The 18973-nt window shown below is 32.6% G+C and overlaps 1 protein-coding gene across 2 annotated transcripts in view; it reads left to right on the top strand.

Moving 5' to 3' along the window:
* LOC129222281 (negative elongation factor B-like) overlaps positions 1-17510 on the top strand; it is a 32424-nt gene extending 14914 nt beyond the window's left edge. Inside the window, exons 3-11 of one of the 2 annotated variants that reach the window (XM_054856766.1) lie at positions 425-541; positions 4065-4376; positions 6070-6218; positions 7475-7577; positions 9242-9337; positions 10195-10254; positions 15154-15307; positions 15620-15918; positions 17090-17510. In XM_054856766.1, coding sequence (XP_054712741.1) covers positions 425-541; positions 4065-4376; positions 6070-6218; positions 7475-7577; positions 9242-9337; positions 10195-10254; positions 15154-15307; positions 15620-15918; positions 17090-17221 — 1422 coding nt within the window. In that variant the 3' untranslated portion in view covers positions 17222-17510. The remainder of the gene's footprint in view (positions 1-424; positions 542-4064; positions 4377-6069; positions 6219-7474; positions 7578-9241; positions 9338-10194; positions 10255-15153; positions 15308-15619; positions 15919-17089) is intronic. The other variant, XM_054856765.1, reaches the window with a different exon arrangement.
* Positions 17511-18973: the final 1463 nt, after the last annotated feature.

The following is an 18973-nucleotide window of genomic DNA, read 5'->3' as shown; positions in this document are numbered from 1 at the left end:
TACAATCAAATCTGCTTAAAATAATTCCGCGTGAAAAAAGGGTCTACTGTAATTACCTGCATGTTTTTGTTATTTCTTTGCCCCCCTCCCTCCCTATCTGAAAAAGTAATTAATGTTATTTTCAATTAAAACATAAATCTTTCTAGTTCTGGTGCACGATTTTACTTAATACTTTTTATCTCCACTGCAAGAAATTTTACTAGTCATTTTTCATTCTGTATCCTGATTTATATCATACACCAAACCTTCTGAGTTTTCATTTCCCAATGTTGATAGCTGTGAGATTATTAATTGGTCAGCTGATAACTATGATAAATGCTGTGCCAACCTTAACCTTCAGACAAAAATTGAACTCTTTAATTATTTCTACCTTTTGAAATCTAACTTTACTGCTGATACATTATTATTATTTTTAATTGTTTAGGTTCCAAAGATCAAACCTGTAGTACTGTGCATCCTTAAACATATGGATAGGGTGGATGAGGAGTATCTGGAAACACTGGTTGGCAACAAGCAGCTTTATGATGAATGTGATGTTCAGGTTTGTGATGAATGTTCATTTTTATCTGACCTCTGTTCTTGATTCTTTTGAGAAACTTCTAGCATTTTAGACACCCAAAAAGCATGACCTCCCAATCTTTAAAGATCTAAAAACAGTTTTTTGATTTATTTTCTGTTATTTATTTAACTTTATTTATTATTTCTTTCTTTCTTCCTGTTTTTTCTTTCTCTTTTTTGTTGTTGTTGTTGTTGTTGTTGTTGAGAGAGTGAGACAGAGAAAGAAATTGACAAAAAATGATGAAAATATAAATTACTGATTTTTAATTAGCGTGGTTATAAAGCATCTTCAATGCCGAATTTCTTTTAATGCAGAGTAGGCGGCAAAGTTTTTTGCATAGCAATGTTACTTTTTATGCTTTTTTGACTGTTATTGAAGCAAATTCTATTACTTTTCATATTGTTGTAAAAAACTGTTGTAAATTTCAAAAAAAAAAAAAAAAGTATTTTCCATAATGACATCTTTTTTTATTGTTAAATAATTTTTATTCTCCATCCATCTCTTGAAAAAGAAATATTTTCCAAGCATTGTTCTAAATTATTTTAAGGAGTTCAAAGGGGGTATGATTAAGGGGAGCAAAAGGTTTCAGGTCACAGTTCTAATTTCAGGATTGAATATTTAGCTTTCATTTTGCTTAAACTTATGATTTTGTTGCATAGTAAAACTGAACTAAAATGTCTATGTAATTGGTTCTAAAGATACATTTGTAATTTAACAGACTAGGATCTTGTTACTAAAAAGTTTTTTTTTGCTTGAAACTTCTGTGACCTTAATAATGACCTTTTAAAATAAGTTTTGAAAATTGCTGTGCAAAATTTATTTTTCAAAGCCGAGAATCTTTGCTATTAGGTGTATGCAACAAATTAGAAAATTCTGTCTACTGCTTGGAATTTTTTTTAGCTTTTGAAGATTTTGTTTTTAACTTATTGATTTTAAATGGTGATTATTTTTGTATTGTGCTTTTCTCTACCAGAGCATCTTTTGGTTAGTGCAGCAACTATGCTTCTAAACTTGAGCTCTTAAAAGAGTTAGAAATCATTCTGATGCATATGGCCTTGAGTCTTATTTAGTTCTGCATTATTTTCAATTTTAAACATTCCTCACTAAATTTCAAACTTTCAAATCATGCTTCATGAACAATTTTACACCATTTTTAACACAAAACTTTTTCTACCATAAATCTTTTCCACTCCAGAGAAATCTTGTAGCATGCACCCATAATACTCGATTTAGTCATGCAGAGTTTGAAATATACAGGCTGTAAGTAAAGTGAGCAGGCTGTAAAGATCATTGTACATGAAAGTAAGAATATAAGAAAGTGGTATTGAAATCAAAATAATCCGACACAATTTCAAATAATTTTATTGGTTAGTTCATAGAATGCAATGTGATCTGTTAAAAGTCACATTTTTGCTCCCTTGTTCTTGCTTGAAGCTATGTTTTACAATATTTTGAAAATATATTCATGAAAATAAAATGCAATTTTGCATGTACAGTACTCAGGGGTCTCTCCAGGATTTTTCCCAGGGTCCGTTTTTTTGTGAAAAATCAATTATTTTTGTGAAAAATCAATTCATTTTGTGAAAAATCAAATTTTGCAAAAAAAAAAAAACGAAATTTTTGAATTTTGAGACGCCGCAAACTGCATCATTGACGCTTAAAGTTGAGTGTTTTCCCTCTTTTCTGTTGAGAATATCATTCTTGCGTGTTTTTCGAGTATTGGGGTACGGGAGGGCGGCATCGCTCTCTGGGAGATGGGCACCCCTCAAGTATCAATATTTATTTACCATTCTACATTATGTTACATTTTTCTAGAAATGTTATATGTATAGTATTTAAAATAATTGTAACAAAGAAATTCAGTCAGAGGTTTAGCATTTAACTTTTTGAACCAAGACATTGTTAAAGAGCACAGAATTTAGTTTAAAACTTATAAACTCTGTGATTTTTACAAAAATAAAAAAATATTTTATTTGATTACCTCTTAACAAAGTGTACTAAACATCGAAAATTCGAAAAATCAGATTCCCATAGCGGATGCAAGGAGATTGCAATCCTCAAGTGAAAACATCAAAAGTATAAAAACAGCTCGTAAAATAAATATTTTTGACAAAATTATTTTAGAATTGCATTTTAGAGTCCTATGATAAACATATCATTAATGTCTGGACACAGTTGAATCAAAAAATAAATAAATAAATAAAAATAAATAAATAAATAAAAATAAATAAATAAATAAATAAAATAAAATATGAACCTTTCATTCAGCATTTAAATTTTTGACTTATAAAAGAAAATGGAATTCCGCTTTAAAAACTTAAAAAAGCGTTGTTATAAAAATAAAGAGACTTCATTTATTTGCATCCTAATAAAGCGAAGTTAGCTTAAAAAAAGAATAAAATATGATTCTCATATCGAGTGTAAAAAGATTGCGCTTTTCAAAATGTAGACATATAAAGATAAAAACGAGAAATAAAAGAGTTTATTTAAAATTAATAATCCTTTTTAGCATCGAAAAATTAAACCCATATAACTTTCTCCCCAAAATAACAATTAAACATCGCCCCGCCAGACGCTAAGTGGCGATAAACAATCAGAATTTTGTGAAGGGTCCCTTTTGGTTGGTCGGGATTTTGTGAAAGGTTCATTTTGGTTGATCGGATTTTTGTGATGGGTCCGTTAACGGACCCAAATTTCCTCTGGCCGGACCCCTGGTACTAAAATGTAAATCCATCAACTTTGAAGCAAATCACTCAAATAGCTTTCATATAGAGATCTAACAATGTCACCATGTACAGCATATGAGTATTTTAGCAAATATACATATTGCCGCTTCAAAGCAACAGTGGAATATCTTCTAGCTATTTCTGGGATTAGATATCTTACTGTTGATCTGAGGGGATGGTGTAACTTTACATGTGACAGTTATTTTCTTGGAGCAGAAGAGGTTAAAGTAAAATCTGGTTACCTGTTAAATCCTCTGAATATGTTATCCAGGTATCATCGTTTTAGAACAACTACATCATTTCTGTATTTTTCAAAGGAATGTCATTATTTGCTGGACATTTATAGGTAACTGGTGGAGAAATGATCCATCAAATTTACAAATGGTTTTATTATTTTCAGCCAGCAATTATTCGTTGATCTTGGGCATGACGTAGCTGTTGTATAGTAAAATCTCAATATGAATCAAAATATTTCCTAACTTCCTTCCTGTCCTGAAATTGTCTTGCAACCAAATATTTTTAGTCATTTTTTAATTTTATTAACTCTTATAAAGTTTTTAATTGTTTTTATTAATGCTTGGTTGTCTTTTTACATTTGTCTCTTTAGTTTACTGAATGTTCTGTACTTATCCTTTTAATGTACACACCACTTTTGTTGTATGCTGGGACTTCTACTGTTGTTCTGGACTAAATAAATAAATGCTCTGTTTGCAATCCCTTTGACATTTATATGTTAGGTAAATTTTTGTAATATAAAATAATACTGTTGTGCTTTGCAGGTAAAGCGCCAGATCTGGCAGGATAACCAGTCGTTGTTTGGGGATGAGGTGTCGCCACTCTTGACCCAGTACATAAAAGAGAAAGAAGATCAATTGTTCAAGCACTGTGATCCTCCAGAGAGCTTTTTTGCCCCTTCCCCCAGGCAGAGACGGCAAGGGGAAGTAGTGCGGAAACTACTCACCATGATAGGCCACAATGTGCGTCTATACGACATGGTACTGCAGTTCCTCAGGACACTGTTTCTGAGGACCAAGAATGTGCACTATTGCACACTCCGCTCTGAACTACTTATGGCACTGCACGATCTAGAAGTGAGTATATTCAGTTAATGTAGCTGTGTTCTTGAAAGCAATATCCATTTGTAAAAATATTCCTTTACTTTTAGTAAGAGAAATTCTGATTAATTAAAGTGAAAATGTAGCTAGAAGTGCAAAATCACAGTGATGTTTTTCATGTGGCTGCCATCATAAAAATCATCTTACAAAAAGGAGATATCTTTTCACGAGAAAAGCAAAAATTCCAACTTTCTGTAATCACATGACACACTCTCAAATGGCAAGTTATTGCTATTTATTATTTGAAGCTGAAGAATTCATTTCTTTCACTAGAAACTAGCCAAACATTTGCTTAAATTAGCTCTGCTATGGTTTTCTTTCATGATTGTTTTCATAGTGAAGTTATGTTATCTAAATAAATCAATAGTATTTTTAATGCTTAGTAATCATTCCACATCAACTGACCTCATTTTTCAAATCACTCATAACCGACCCCCTTTGACTTTGATGAAATTTTATGGAGGTGTATGCATGACCTTTCAAACTGAAAACTTTCAACTTCTCCAAAATCTAAATCCTGAGAAAATGGGATCCCTCAAATGAAGGGCTCCAAAATGTTGGAGCAGCTTTGAAACAAATTACCATGTTTTGGCTTAACTTACTGAAAATTTTGTAACAACGGACCTGAAATTTTATGGAGCTGAAAGTATATTTTGTTGTAAATACATTCTAGTATTTTTGTGAGCTTAAGCTCATTAACTTTTGGTAGTGCCTATATAAACTCATAACAAAACTTGGTGGGAATTTTTTTTCCTGAATTTTAGGTTGATATAATTTCTGAACAAAGCACATTTAAAACCTTGTACTTTGTAACTCTACTGACAAAGTAGCTATATTTAATGGGTTACAGTTTCTGAGCTATTAGATTTCAAAATAGAATCCTTTGTATCTTCATTTTCCTGAAAAAAAAAATGAAACAGATTGGACATGGGGGATGTATAATGGGGATCTTATACATGGGGGATGTATAAGACTCATGGCTTTTGGTCAATGTTAATGAACCCTTAATGAAAGGTTCATTTTAGAACCTGAACACAGCTCTCATTGCCATTTTTTTTTAATGTTTATCTTGTATGTTTTATAAATTACAGATGAATGCATAGGCAATTTCGCACCTACCATCGCAACCACAAAATGTATTTTTGTCAACCCTGGACCTCTTGACTGTTTCCATACCAATAGCTAACTTCACCATACTAACCAGCAACTGCCAACAGCAACAACTTTCTTGCTCAATTTTGTGTCAAATCACAATCAAAATCTCAAATAGCTCTTAGGTAAAAGTCATTTTTAGTGATTAGCAGCCAAGAAGTTTTGATCACATTGTATGAACATATCTTGAAGATTCTATCATTGTTCCTGTTGGTGTAAAACTAGCTTACGTTTTAAACAAATGTGTGTAATGTTAGGCAGGGCCTGGTTACTGAATAGGCAAACTAGGCCATGGCCTAGGGCCCCCAAATGGCAAAAATTGTTTTAGGCAGTTGGCTAAACTTGTTTTATCCAATTGGTAAAATTGTAATGCTTGAGAATACTTGTGGTCCCAAAAAATTCTTTGGCCTTGGGCCCCCTGATATCTGAATCTGACCATGACGTTAGGTGTTGAAAAATACGAGAGGTTTGTGAAAAATGTTTGGAAAATATTGAATGGAAGTGATATCTCTTTCAGATCCAGGAAATCACCCATGTAGATCCATGCCACAAGTTCACCTGGTGTCTAGACGCCTGTATCAGAGAGAAGAACGTTGATGTCAAGCGTTCCCGGGAGCTCCAGGGATTTCTTGACAGCATCAAGAGGGGGAATGAACAAGTATTGGGGTGAGACTTGTGAAAAAATATCTTTCAAAATTTATTTTTCATCATTAATTATTTCAAGCCTACAGTGAATTGCGTAGCCATTCAGCAATACTTTTCAGATTTTGCATTAGGAAAAACCTGTCATAGTAGTTGGCTAAAAATATGCTAAGGTTAATCTTTTCATTCAGTTTTAGTCAGAAGTTAAATAAGATGCCAATGAAACACATTGCCTGCTTTAACATCTGCTTTGAATACAAGATATCGACAAAAGCCGTGCAGTGGTTACAAAATAAAGCTGCTCTAAACAAGATCTTCTTTTATATTGTTTCTGTTCATGATAAGGTTTTTCCATGCATCAGTTCTGTTACTGTAGTATAGCCATTTGGCATGGTTCAAATTTTGCTTTGAACGTTGTTTAGTCCATAATTCAACCAGTTGTCATACTTTGAAGTTTTCCAAGGATATGAAAAAAAAATTGAATTGTAGTTTTTAAAATATTTTTTCCGTTATTTATGCAGTAATTAGAATCACTTAAATCATCAATTGATCAACAACTGATTCAGATTCCTTCATCCTAAAAGACATTCTGATCAAAACAATACTTATTCCTTTCCAGTTGCACTTGTTTCTAATTAATATGAAAGTTTATGGGAGAGGGATGTGGAAAGAAGTGTTAGTTGATTGGCTATGCCAGACTAAAAACTTGTCTTTCTCTCAAGCCTGTTAATCATCCGAATTCTGTCTCACTTTCCCAAACTAATCAGTCTGAAAATTCAAACTTGATTGACTTTTAAAATTTTTGAATTCAAATTTTCATTAATTACAATTTTAATAGAAAAGTAGACATTTGCATTTTTTAAATTGATTTTAACATTAGTTAATGTGTATGTGCATTAGTCTTTTCATTTTGTACTCTTTATGTGTACTAGCATTGGTTGCTTTCGTTGGTCAACTGGTAGCTCACCGGTTGGTTGATCACATGACAACTAATGACATCAGCTCCAATGCTTTGGCATGCGCTGACATCATTAGCTGTCACGCAATCAACCAACCAGTCGCTACTGGTCGAGCTCGTCGAACACAAGCATTGTAAGTTTTAAAATACTACGTTAGTTTTTAGTTTTATAGTCAATCATTTCGCACTGTGTAACTGTAATACCAGCTTTTGGTTGCTTTAAAAGTTTCTGCAAAGTATAAACTCTGTTATGAAATTGTTTTGCATTATTCTTTTCTATCTTGCATTCCTTTTGTGTTCATCGTCTCCATTTGTTTTCCAGAGATCTATCCATGACCTTGTGTGATCCTTATGCAATAAATTTCTTAGCCACCTCTGCACTCAAAATCATCACCTACCTCATCAGTCAGGAAGGATATGCCAGGGTAAAATGCTATAAAATCTTATGTTTCACCTAGAATAAATGCAGAAAGATGCCAATATATTGGATTGAGAGAAATATTTTCCCCCCACTCTAACTACCATGTCACACAATCTGATACTTGTGTTTTATGAAATGTTATTGAAAACCAGTATTATGAAAATTGTAGTGCAACATTCAGTGTATTATTGAACATAGATTATTTAAAAAAATTGCTTTTAAATAAAAATGTACACAAAAAAAAAATACAGTGAAACCTGTCTATAACGATACTGTCTATAACGATAACCTGTTTATAAAAATTTTTTTTTTTTGGCCCCAGCAAAATCTCAACATGAATAATTAAACTGTCTATAACGATAGCCTATCTATTACGATATTTTTTTTAGATCCCAACAATATCGTTGTGGACAGCTTTTACTGTACTTGTTTTCTAAATACAATAGACATCAAGCTGGATAACAGGTAGTTTTTAATTTTTCTGGAGCATAAAAAGCTTAGCATGCAAGAGTAGGTTTAATTAAAAGATTAGATGTCCAAGACTAGGTGCACTAATTCAATGCAAGATGACAGGATTTTAAATGTATTTCACAGAATAATAAGGTACAAAATAGCACCCATACTGTAAACAATTCTATGGCATACTGAAGCATACTATAAGAGCTCTCTACGATATTTTAATTTTACAATTTTATGAATCAAAACATATCAAAGTTTTTTTTCTCATTCACAATACTAGTTCAATACCAAACAATTAATGCAGGATCAAAAGAATGCTTCACTCCTTAAAAATATCTTAAAGCATTTTATTTTTAACTTTCCTCTGGAAGTCCCTTATCTTTTACTATTACTCATTTAATTCCAAAATGCACACAAATGTGTATGTGTGAGTTATCACCAAGTGCATGTTTAGGGAAGTGAGTCATTAATGTCAAATATCATAGGAATTAAATTTGTGTTTTGTGAACTTGCAGTTTTGGAAAAACAAATTTGATGGAAACCCAAGCTAAAAGTCAAGATAGCAAATTTTTTCTGCTCCCCAGTGGATAGTTGAAGCAAATTTATTTGTGCTCCTTCTTTTTTTTCCTTACTTTCCACTTTTATTGCTTACCAAAAATAGCACTTAAATAATAAAATAACTTTAAAATTGCTGTTAAAGCACAAAAAAATATCATTTAAAATAAACATTAATGTAACTAATTTATGGCACTAATACTGATTGTATAATTTTTTCATTGATATGCTTTGCCATTCAGTGTGTTTCAACTAAATTCACTCTTCCAAAGCTGCATTAATAGATGAAATACCAAAAGTGTTTCAATGAGAATTCAGATGTATTTCATACAGTTTTATAAAACCTCCACAAATTATCTAAAGAGTTAGTTATTTATTGAAGTAATACTCTTTAAAAAATTGATTTTTCAATGTACTTATTCCATTTTCCCAATAAGCAGTAATTTCCTAACGTGTAGCACATTTTCATTTACAAGTTACTGTGCAACATGGCAATGCAACTTTCAAAGCAGCCACTTTTTCCCCAAACAGTTTTATTATTGAGATGTATATTGCATATAAAGTTAGAGGTGATGATTTGGAACTTTGTATCTGATATAAATATTGCTTTTCTTTAGTTTTATTTTGCTCAGAAGTGCTTACATTTTATTTCAGGAAAATGCAGTTCTAGTTCTATTGCTGCGCATGCTGGCACTGGGACTGCAAGCTTGGGAGATGATTAGCACTCAGGTTTTCAAGGAACCAAAGTTGGTGAGTTATAAAATATTGCAGTTTAAAGTTTAATTTTCTTTAAAAAAAATATGACAGTCAGGAATTTCATTTCTAAGATTAACAATTTAAATATTAAAGTATATATTTAAGATTAAAGCTTAAAAGAGTATGTTTTTACCATAGACTGAAGATGAATGTGTTTCAATTAATAAGTGCAAATATTAGTAAGAGGTTTTTTTTTTTTTTTTTTTTGATTAAAAAGTATCAAATTTAGATTGAATTCAATCAAAGTTGACTGTCATCATTGCTGTGGTTTTTATGGAACTTAATGAACAATGCTAGATTGAAAACTTATTCCCAATTCTGCATATTTCAAGTTATGATAATTCCCCGAAAAGTTCCATTAAAACTTAAAATAATCCACCTAGTAAATTAAAGACCATTGAATAACATCAAAAGTTAAACAGCAATAAAAGCTATGAAATTTATTGACAATCTCTCCAGTCATTTATTGACTATCTCTCCAAGTGAACACTGCTGTGAGATAGTGCTTTTTTTTTTCTTTTTTTTTCAACATAAAACTTTTTTGTTCTGTGGAGTCCTTGTTTAGATAAAATGTAATAAACAGAAAATGAACCATTTTACACCTCAGCTTTTATTTTATTTATTTAGAAGCATTATTTACACTCTTTTGCTACATTTATTCAAGTGCTTTACAGTTGGTACAGACATTTTTACCCCTGCATTTGTGCATATTTTTATTAGTGCTTGAAAAATTTTCTTTTTTTTTTTTCTTTGATAGGTTGCAATTAAGAACTCAATCTTGATTGTAAAAAATGATTTAAATTTACATTAAACCAATTCAAATTCATTTCAGTTTTTCTTTTCTTTTTCAGGATGTTCAGTTGGTAACAAAGTTCCTACCTTCTCTAATGTCGCTTATGGTCGACGATCAGGTACGAAAACTTCATGCAACTTAATTTTTTGCAATAATTATGTGTAAAAGAAGGGAGGGAAAAAATCCAGTCTCAAGAAAAAAAAGACCCAACAAAAAGATGTAGGATGTAGTCATTGTTATACAGAGTGTGAACATCATTTTGCATTATCTCAGCATTGTATACTGTAAAATTTTGTAAAAAGTACACTAATGCTGGCAATATTAATATTTATTAGAATTTATTGAATTCTTAATAAGTAAAATGCATTAGAAATTCAAGATTCCAAAGTGCTTTTCTACATGCTTTCCTGTTGCTTTTTTTCTTCCTCTAACATGCATATTTCTGGTTCAATTATTAAATCTTACAGTGCGGTCCAATCAATGCCGGATCTTTGGTTTTTCCATGCCGAGACAAATCATGAAACTCATCCTTACCCATTTTTAGGTTATATATAGAGTTTCAGCAAAACCTCACAGTAATAGGCGAAATTTTCTGCTCCCATTAAATCTGGCACTGGATCCAATAACCACAGATTTTTCAGTTTTGGTTCAATAAATTATTGAAACTCTCATAGTAACACTTGAACAATCCTAGTTCAATAGGCATAATGCATAGAGAAAAGATTTGCAACACTCACATAAAGGACCAAATGCTGGATCATATACATCAACCTATAAACCTGTTTGTTCTCCTACTTTTTTCTGTATGTAGAGGAAAAGGGAATCTAATTTTTTGCTCTAGCAGCTGTTAGGAACTGTAGGAGTTAATAGGGGATTGCTGTTGAAACTAGCTCTGTAGGCAGAAACAGACTTTAACCAGCTATTCCATTGCCTTTGTAAATATGCTTGTGAAAGTAACTTAATTAAAGCAATCATAAAGCATTATGCCTCAAATAATGTGCAGTTCCATGCACCTTTCCCAGAGTATGCTTGGTCACTCTTGAATTCCCCCCCCCCCCCTGGCACCACATCCAGTTAAACCCTTACCAGTATAGACATGGTGGTGATTAGCGGGATTTAAATCTGCATATATGAAGTAACTTGTCCTGACTGACAATCAACCCACAGCAAAAGCTACTGAGGCTAGAAAGCTGAAATTTGGAACATAGGTTCATTTTATGATGTAAGTGCGTGCTAAGAAAGGATTTTTCGAACTTTCGAGTTTAAGGGGGGAAATGGGATGGGGAATGTTCTGCACTCATATGCAAAATTCTCAAGAATGGACTCGAGTTCAGGGTCGAACCAGATATTAAAAAATTCGAAATTTTACGAGGGTTACGAATATTTCAGCCTCATCTACGTAGGATGCTAATTAATGGAGATATTAATTAAAAACTCAATTTTATGTCCACTTGAACATACGTCTATGCCAAAAAATGGTTCAATTTTTCCGGTTTTTGTACCGTTGGAAAGCCCGTAAAAAATAATCATTTCAAAAATATCCGCAAGGACTAAAGCCACGGACATCAAAAAATGAATACAAAAAAAGTTATAAGCATTTGAAGTAAAAATTAATTTATTTCAAAAAGAAATTTCTTCCTACATTTTTTGCACAAGATTAATTTTAGCTTGAAGAAAAGCTGCACAATATTATTTGTTGCCATTTCTTGCTTGAGTATCAAGAAGTAAAATCCCTTGCAATTGGCTTTTAACGCATTGGGACTTTGTAGCAGGGCATTTAAAATACATTCCCTTTTGATTAGGTTTTCGCAAGTTGATGTTTTCATGTACGATTTTAATGGATGTGCACTCTTTAAAAAAAATCTGACTCATACTGGTTGTTAACGTTATTTCTTAGGGGGGATCGATGAATGATATATTTTGTTTTAATGGCGATACTGAGGAATATTTCTCCTATTTGAAAAGTGTTTTTCATGCTCTTAGACCCATTCTGATGAATATTTTCAAAAATATTGCAGACGAAGATTTTAAAGAGCCGTCGACTCTGTTTGAAAACTGTTACCTTTATTGTATCGGAGACACGTTTTTTTTTCATTATAGGTACTTTACGGCACATTAGTAATCTTGGCGATTGTTTTCGTTTAGCTTATTTTGTTAGCATGTTTAATTATATCTACGTAGAAACTATTTATTTGTTGAAACCATGCATTATTTTGTCACTGTGCTTTTTTTTTGAACAAAAAACAAGAATTGAAACAAACTAATGAAATGAAATGTAATTTTCCAAATAATTAAACCAAGCCATTTAAAGTAAAAAGTCCGCCAAATGAAAATCTCCAGTAATTCGCCAAATAGACTTTAAATGATCCATTAACATGTAAAATTATTTGTTAAAGGAATAAATCTAGTCGTAAATAAATGCAAACGTTCCATTAAAATAGAAATTAAAAAAAAACACGGAGCAGACATGACGACGATGTAAGCATATTTTTCAAATTTTCTTACATTTTACGGGATACAAGATTTCCTTTTCGTAGTAGATGTACTGTGTTTTTTAATTACATTGTTTTTCTACTGTTTAATTTTTGTTTGAACATTTTCGTTGAAAACATTGGATCGCTAATTGGTTGGAGTTCGCTTCGCTCGCTAATTGGGTGGGTTTCTGTAGCACTGTCGCTTGGCGATAAGCAATAGAATTGTGGGATTTTTTTTAAATTAAAAGCTACTGTTAATGTAATTTTGATATATATTTTGTTTATTTGGCGAAAGATTAAAATTGAAAATAATTGTTTTTAGTTATTTAAAGGCTGTTTATGCATTTTAGTAAAATAAATTGATTATTTTACATCAGAGGGGGATTCCTTTTAATCAAGGAACTTTTTTCTTTGATCTTGTTACAAATCGACCAGAGTTTGCATCACTCGTTAATCGGTTGGGTTACGGCAGTTGGGTCACTTGGCAAGTTTGGCGATAAACAATAGATTTGGGGAATTTTTTACTTTTAAAAGCTACTGTTAATGTAATTTGACGTCTTTTTTCGTTTATTTGGCAAAACTTTTTTAATTGCAAAAAAAAAAAAAAAAAACATATCCGCTTCACTCGCAAAAATACTGGGTTCTGGTACTGCGATACTTTGGCGATTTAGGAGATAACAATAGTTGGAAAATTATTTAAAGTTTTAAAGCATCTGTAAATGTAAAATAATTAGTTACCCAAATTTATGAAGCACAACGATGGATAACTAATTATTTTAATTTTCAGCACAAAGGTATTTATTTGTTAACTGTAAATGTAATTCAATGTTTTGGCGAAATGTTTTGAATTCCAAAGAAACGTTTGATTTGTTTTTAACCAAATGAAATATGACTTTTTCTTCTTCTCTTTCTGACGATGATTTTCGAATGTCTCACAGGATTTTTTTCCTTTTTTCTTTAGATGAGATGGCTAATCAATCGGAGTTTGCTTTGCTCGCAAAGAGCTTGGTTACGGTAGCGTGGTCACTTGCCGAGTTTGGCGACAAGCAATAGAGTTGCAGAATTATTTTACATTTGAAAGATACTATTTGGTGTATTTTTTGGTTAATTGTTAAAACATTTTCAATTGCAGATAAAAACCGCTTCATTCGCTAAAGGGTAGGGTTATTGTACCGTGGAACCTTGGCACGTTAAGCAATGAACTATAGTTGGATGATTATTTTGAGTCTTAAAACTTCTGTAAATCTTTTAAAATGTTTTTGCGAATAGTTTTAAATTTCAAAGAGACTTTAAAAGGTTTTTTTAAAAAAATGATTATTTTACACAAGGGGGAGGGGGTGTGTGGATTTTTTTACTCAACAAAATTCCTTTAAATTCTCAGCACGAGCATCCCCGGGCGAGTACTGCTAATAAATAAATAAAATAAAAAAGTAACTTAGAAAAAATCTTTTGAACTCTTCAAGTCACAATAATAAGCGCAAAAGAATATTAAAATGTTTCTTTATGTTTCTTTAAAGCTTCAGAGTCCTAAGAAATTTTCTTTGTGTATAGTAAACTAATAGAAAAATTATAATGTTGTTCTGTTTGCTTGTAGAAAACTTCCCACGTTAAAAAATAAATAAATAAAAAGTAATAATATCAATTTGTTTATCTATATACCTCCCTGAAAAATAAGTTTTAAGTGCAACCCATGCATCATATTGTCTGCAGTACATATTTTTACATAGTGTCAGGATTCACAGGCCTCAGTGGAACCCTGAATATTCAGGCAATTTGAAGTCTTCCTGTAATCTCTGGCAATTGTCAGGGAAGATGCAATTTTTTTTTGCATACAAAAGGGGTAAAGGTGCACTAATAACCTTTTTTTTTAATGTTCCTACAGGAAATCAAAACACATAATTGTCAATTTTACTGTTGTGTTTGTATTTCATTAATGAATGTCAGTTTTTTTATTGAGATGAATGCTATTTTGATTTTTAACGCTTGAAATGTTCCACATTTTGTGTTTTATAAACAAAGCATTGAAGCATAATATTTTAAGAATTCAATTTGCCTTTTCTGTTTCATTTTCCATGATGGCAAATTTTTATTTAAAATGCAAAGTAAAATTATGTGTGACAAAAGTTTTTAAGCATATTTCTGTTTTTCAATATGTGGAACATTGTTTATAGAGGATTTAAAACTATCTCTGTCCCAACAAAAATTGTAAACATATGTGCTTGTGGGTGAGTGTGTATATAAGGTTTTGGTTTGTTTAATTGCTGGGAAAAGTTTCCATAACATAATAAGTTTGAAGATTGTAACTCTGCACTATAGGTTTTGGGAAAGTTATGAATCTACAGTTGGGACGAATCTAATCTGACAGCAGCATAAAGGCTATGCGTATCCTAATCACAGCATTAGGACCCTGCCAGGTTAGGATTGCCTCAACTATAAACAACCCATTTTTTGCTTCTTCAGAAACCCTAAAATAATCATTTTAGAGCTAGAAGATTTTTTTTTCCTTTTGTATTTATTCAATTTAATCAAATATCCCTTTTCAGATTAGGGCCATTAATTCAAAGCTTCCTCGTGATGACAGGGAATCAGCCATTACAACCATCGAGCATTTTGGGCCTCCTCCAGATGCCTACCAGGCCTACATCCAGGAGAATGGAGTGGCTTCTGTCCTTGCCATGTACTACACCCTGCAAAATGGTAAGTCTTCCAGTGAATGTTGCTATTCTTTGTTATTACTCTAAATATTTATTTTAGGGAAAGGGTTATGTAGCTTTTCATCATCTTTGTAGCTTTATTCATGTCTAGGAACTCTCTAAAATGTTACTCGAAAGTATTTATTCATTCATAATATTGTCCACTCCTGCAATGTCAGGAAGTTCCAAGTTTTCTTTGAGCACTTGAAAGATACCATGTACCGAAGGAATATTTACCACTTAATGTTTTTGTTCAATGTCTCATCAACTTCTTTTAACAACAATAAAAAACACTGCTTCTTTATCTTGATTGCAGCCCGCCAAAAAGATAGACATGGCCTGATGCGTGTCCTGGGCACTCTGGCTCTGTGCGAGAATGACCGTGCTTTTGAGGACCCTTTCATTAACAGCCTGATCTGCTTCCTGGCTACCAACTTGGTGGAGGAGTTTGCCTGCGAAGACTTCTGTACAGTGGTATTTGACGAGTTCTTCCTGACCGGTCTAGCTAAGGAAAATGTAGTGGGTCACATCTTGAAACTCCTGTTCTATGTATACCCCAAGCTACCCCCCAGCAGGCTGGATGGGGTGATGAAGGCATTACAGCCTTGTGCGCAGGTGAGGATTGTATTACTGCCATACTTGCTTCTGTTTTTTGATGTAGACTGGTACTAAAAAATCGGAAGTTGAATTAGTTTTTGTGAGGATTTTTTTTACAGTGACTTCATTCCAGGAGGAGGGGGGTGCGGTCTGCTCCAGGGGATACTTGTCATCGGGTAACACCCAAAGTGAAATTGCAAGTATTTGAAAAAATAAATACTTTAATACAAAAAAATATCTCCCAATATCTTGAATTATATTTACTTTATCAAACACAGTTTCATAACCAGGGGGGGGGGGTCTGGGATTTAACCAAACTTTATCTAGGATGTATAAAAAGTGTATTTCTAGTTTAGTTCAGAAATTTTCCCCCAACATTTAAAGTTATTTTTAATCTATCAAACAGAGCAGCATCACTATGAGGGGGGAGGGATGCGCTAGCTGATATCCTTCTGTGGAGTGACACCATAGGGAAGTCACACCACTAGGTTCACATTGTCAATAATTAGACCTTGTAGTGACTTCCTCTTAAACCAAAAAACTGAACCCTATTATCATTCCCCTATTATCATTCCTCTTGATGCAATAACAAATATTTCATAAGAAGTAAACAAAGCTGATGCTCTAACCGCAGAAACGAGAACAATCACAAGCAAGACACTGTTGATAAACCTAAAAAGTAAAAGTTTTCTTTATCATCTCCAACCAAAAGTAGATTACATATATAAACATTCGCTACAAACAGTAATTGCAAAATAAGACAAAGATCTTCACATGCATTTGTAATAATTTCGAAGTATTATTTGATAAGTTTGGTTTTAACAAAAGGTTTTGAATAATTTCGTATAATTTGTTTGCAGACATCCAAAATGCCCAAATTCATATTTTGGATAGTGATAATAGTTATTTTTATTTATTTATCCTACTTTTTCCTTTGGAGGGGGGGGGGGTATTTTTTGATTATCTTAAAGTCCCGGTTCCATGCGCTAGTAGCACTTTTCAGAATTTTTTGGTCAAGATCAGTTTCAATATTATTTACCATCAGGTTAAGTTAGTCCCAAGTTAGTTATAATTTGTTCTCCAACAACTTTTTTTTTTTTCAAATAACTAATTGTAACTCAAGTTAACTGTATTTAGACCTTGTAAAACTTGCTTCTCTTTCTTTTTTTGATGGAATACTTTTTTCCAGCACTATGAAAGCATCCAACCAGCTTTCCAAGAGATCCAAAAGCTTTTGAAAAACCACCAGCCAGTATGCATTCCTAAGCCAATGGAAGTGGATTCTCCTCTCTTGAGTGTCCCCACTCCTGCACCAGTATAGGAACATAAGAACTGAAGTCATTCAAATAAAATGACAAAAGAGTTTCCCACCAAGGTATGATTATTAAGGAGTTACAAGGATGCAATTAATTCTGTCTTGGAATTCCTCATTGAACAGAACAAGTTGGAACTTTTTGCTGAAATATAGACTGCTGGAAACTACTTGACCAAAAACAAGTTCGACTTGTGTCTTTCTAGGATGCATTCAAGATGAGCTTTTAAAATAAATAAAAAATCTATTTGGAAAATAGATTTGCCTATTCATAAGCAATTTTGTATTTTTTACCCTGGTCTTCAGCATTTACGTAACTTTGTATTTATGTAACAGTAGCAGAAAGGAAATAATTCTAATACAGTAGACCCTCGTTTTATGCGGGGGTTTCTTTCCACGAAAATGCCGCATAAATTGAGACCTAATACTAGTGTTAAAATAGGGGTTTGGTTCCGTAGATAACAAAATACTTCATTCTAGTGGTGACTAATTGTATACATAATAAGTTTAATGTGTACTTCTATCAATTTTTATGCACAACATGCGTAAAGAAAACATAAAATAATTTCGTATCCTGTTTATGAAGAGGAGCTATCTATGATAGTCTTTTGGCAGTCAATAAGAATTTTTCTTTGTAATTCTTTGCAGAGCATTAATGCATCCGTGATCATTTGCGTCATTTCCATGATAGAATCTTCCTTCGCTAACAAATCAGAAAGATCATTTCTATTGTCCAGGAATGGCTCAAAATTTTGAATGTGAACGTTTTTGGTTGTGCTTCACCGACGTCGGTATCCTCGTTGGTCTTGGCCTCCTTTGTCACTCCTAAAAGCTCTTCTTCCGCTGAACTGTGTGAGTTTAATAACTTAACTTCTGGAAAGAGCTCTGGAACCAATCGCATAAAATGTCTCCAGTGGCCCAAGTTTGATTATTAGCACGCCAAAATGCAGTTGATTATGCGTAATCTGCAATCTTTAGGAGTTTGGATTTTGAAAGAGGGGAAAATTTTATCTGTTTGCATTGCAGGGCTAGAAAAATCTTGGAAAATTTACATGCCCAGCCGGGCATGTTTGTCTAAAAAGTACATGCCCAGACAAAATTTTTACATGCCCTGTTTTTTTTTATTGTATATTAATAAAAACCTTTAAATTTGTCATATATAGCATTAGCCATTAATCAGACAAAATAACTACACAGTTTCATATAGGAGTTTGTTTAATATAAATCGTAAAAAATATAGTTTAAATAAATAGTACATAATTAGGCATAGTTGAAAATTTACAAAATTGTATTACCAATATTAATTTTGGCATTCATGTCCGTCAATATGTCCAGTTCCTTTTGTGTTAAACAACCAGTGTTCGATTGCTGCCGATGGCTCAAAATTATCTGCTTCCACACCATCAATTGCTATTCTCATTAAACTGCTAACAGTCTCTGTGGATAAACTGCAACGAAGAGGGCTTTTTATACGGTTCTTGGCACTGAATCCCCTCTCACATGCAAATGTGCTGGGAGAAATGCAGAGCATAATCTCTACAAGCAAAAGAATATTAGTGAATTCTTCTTGTTTACTCTTTAAAAGGTAAGAATAAACAGCCAGAAGATTAGAAGATGTTGCCCGCATTTTGTCGATCATTGCTTTGAAACCTGCCCATTCACTCATGGCCAAACGAGTTTCATCGTCACTTAGGTTTTGGCTGAAGTGATTACAAAGTTCAGCAATTTCACTATTGCCATAAGCAGCCAAAGCAGTAGGGT

This window comes from Uloborus diversus, chromosome 5 (assembly GCF_026930045.1).
Source record: "Uloborus diversus isolate 005 chromosome 5, Udiv.v.3.1, whole genome shotgun sequence".
Taxonomy (NCBI): domain Eukaryota; kingdom Metazoa; phylum Arthropoda; class Arachnida; order Araneae; family Uloboridae; genus Uloborus; species Uloborus diversus.
This window is presented reverse-complemented; position numbering and strand designations above follow the sequence as displayed.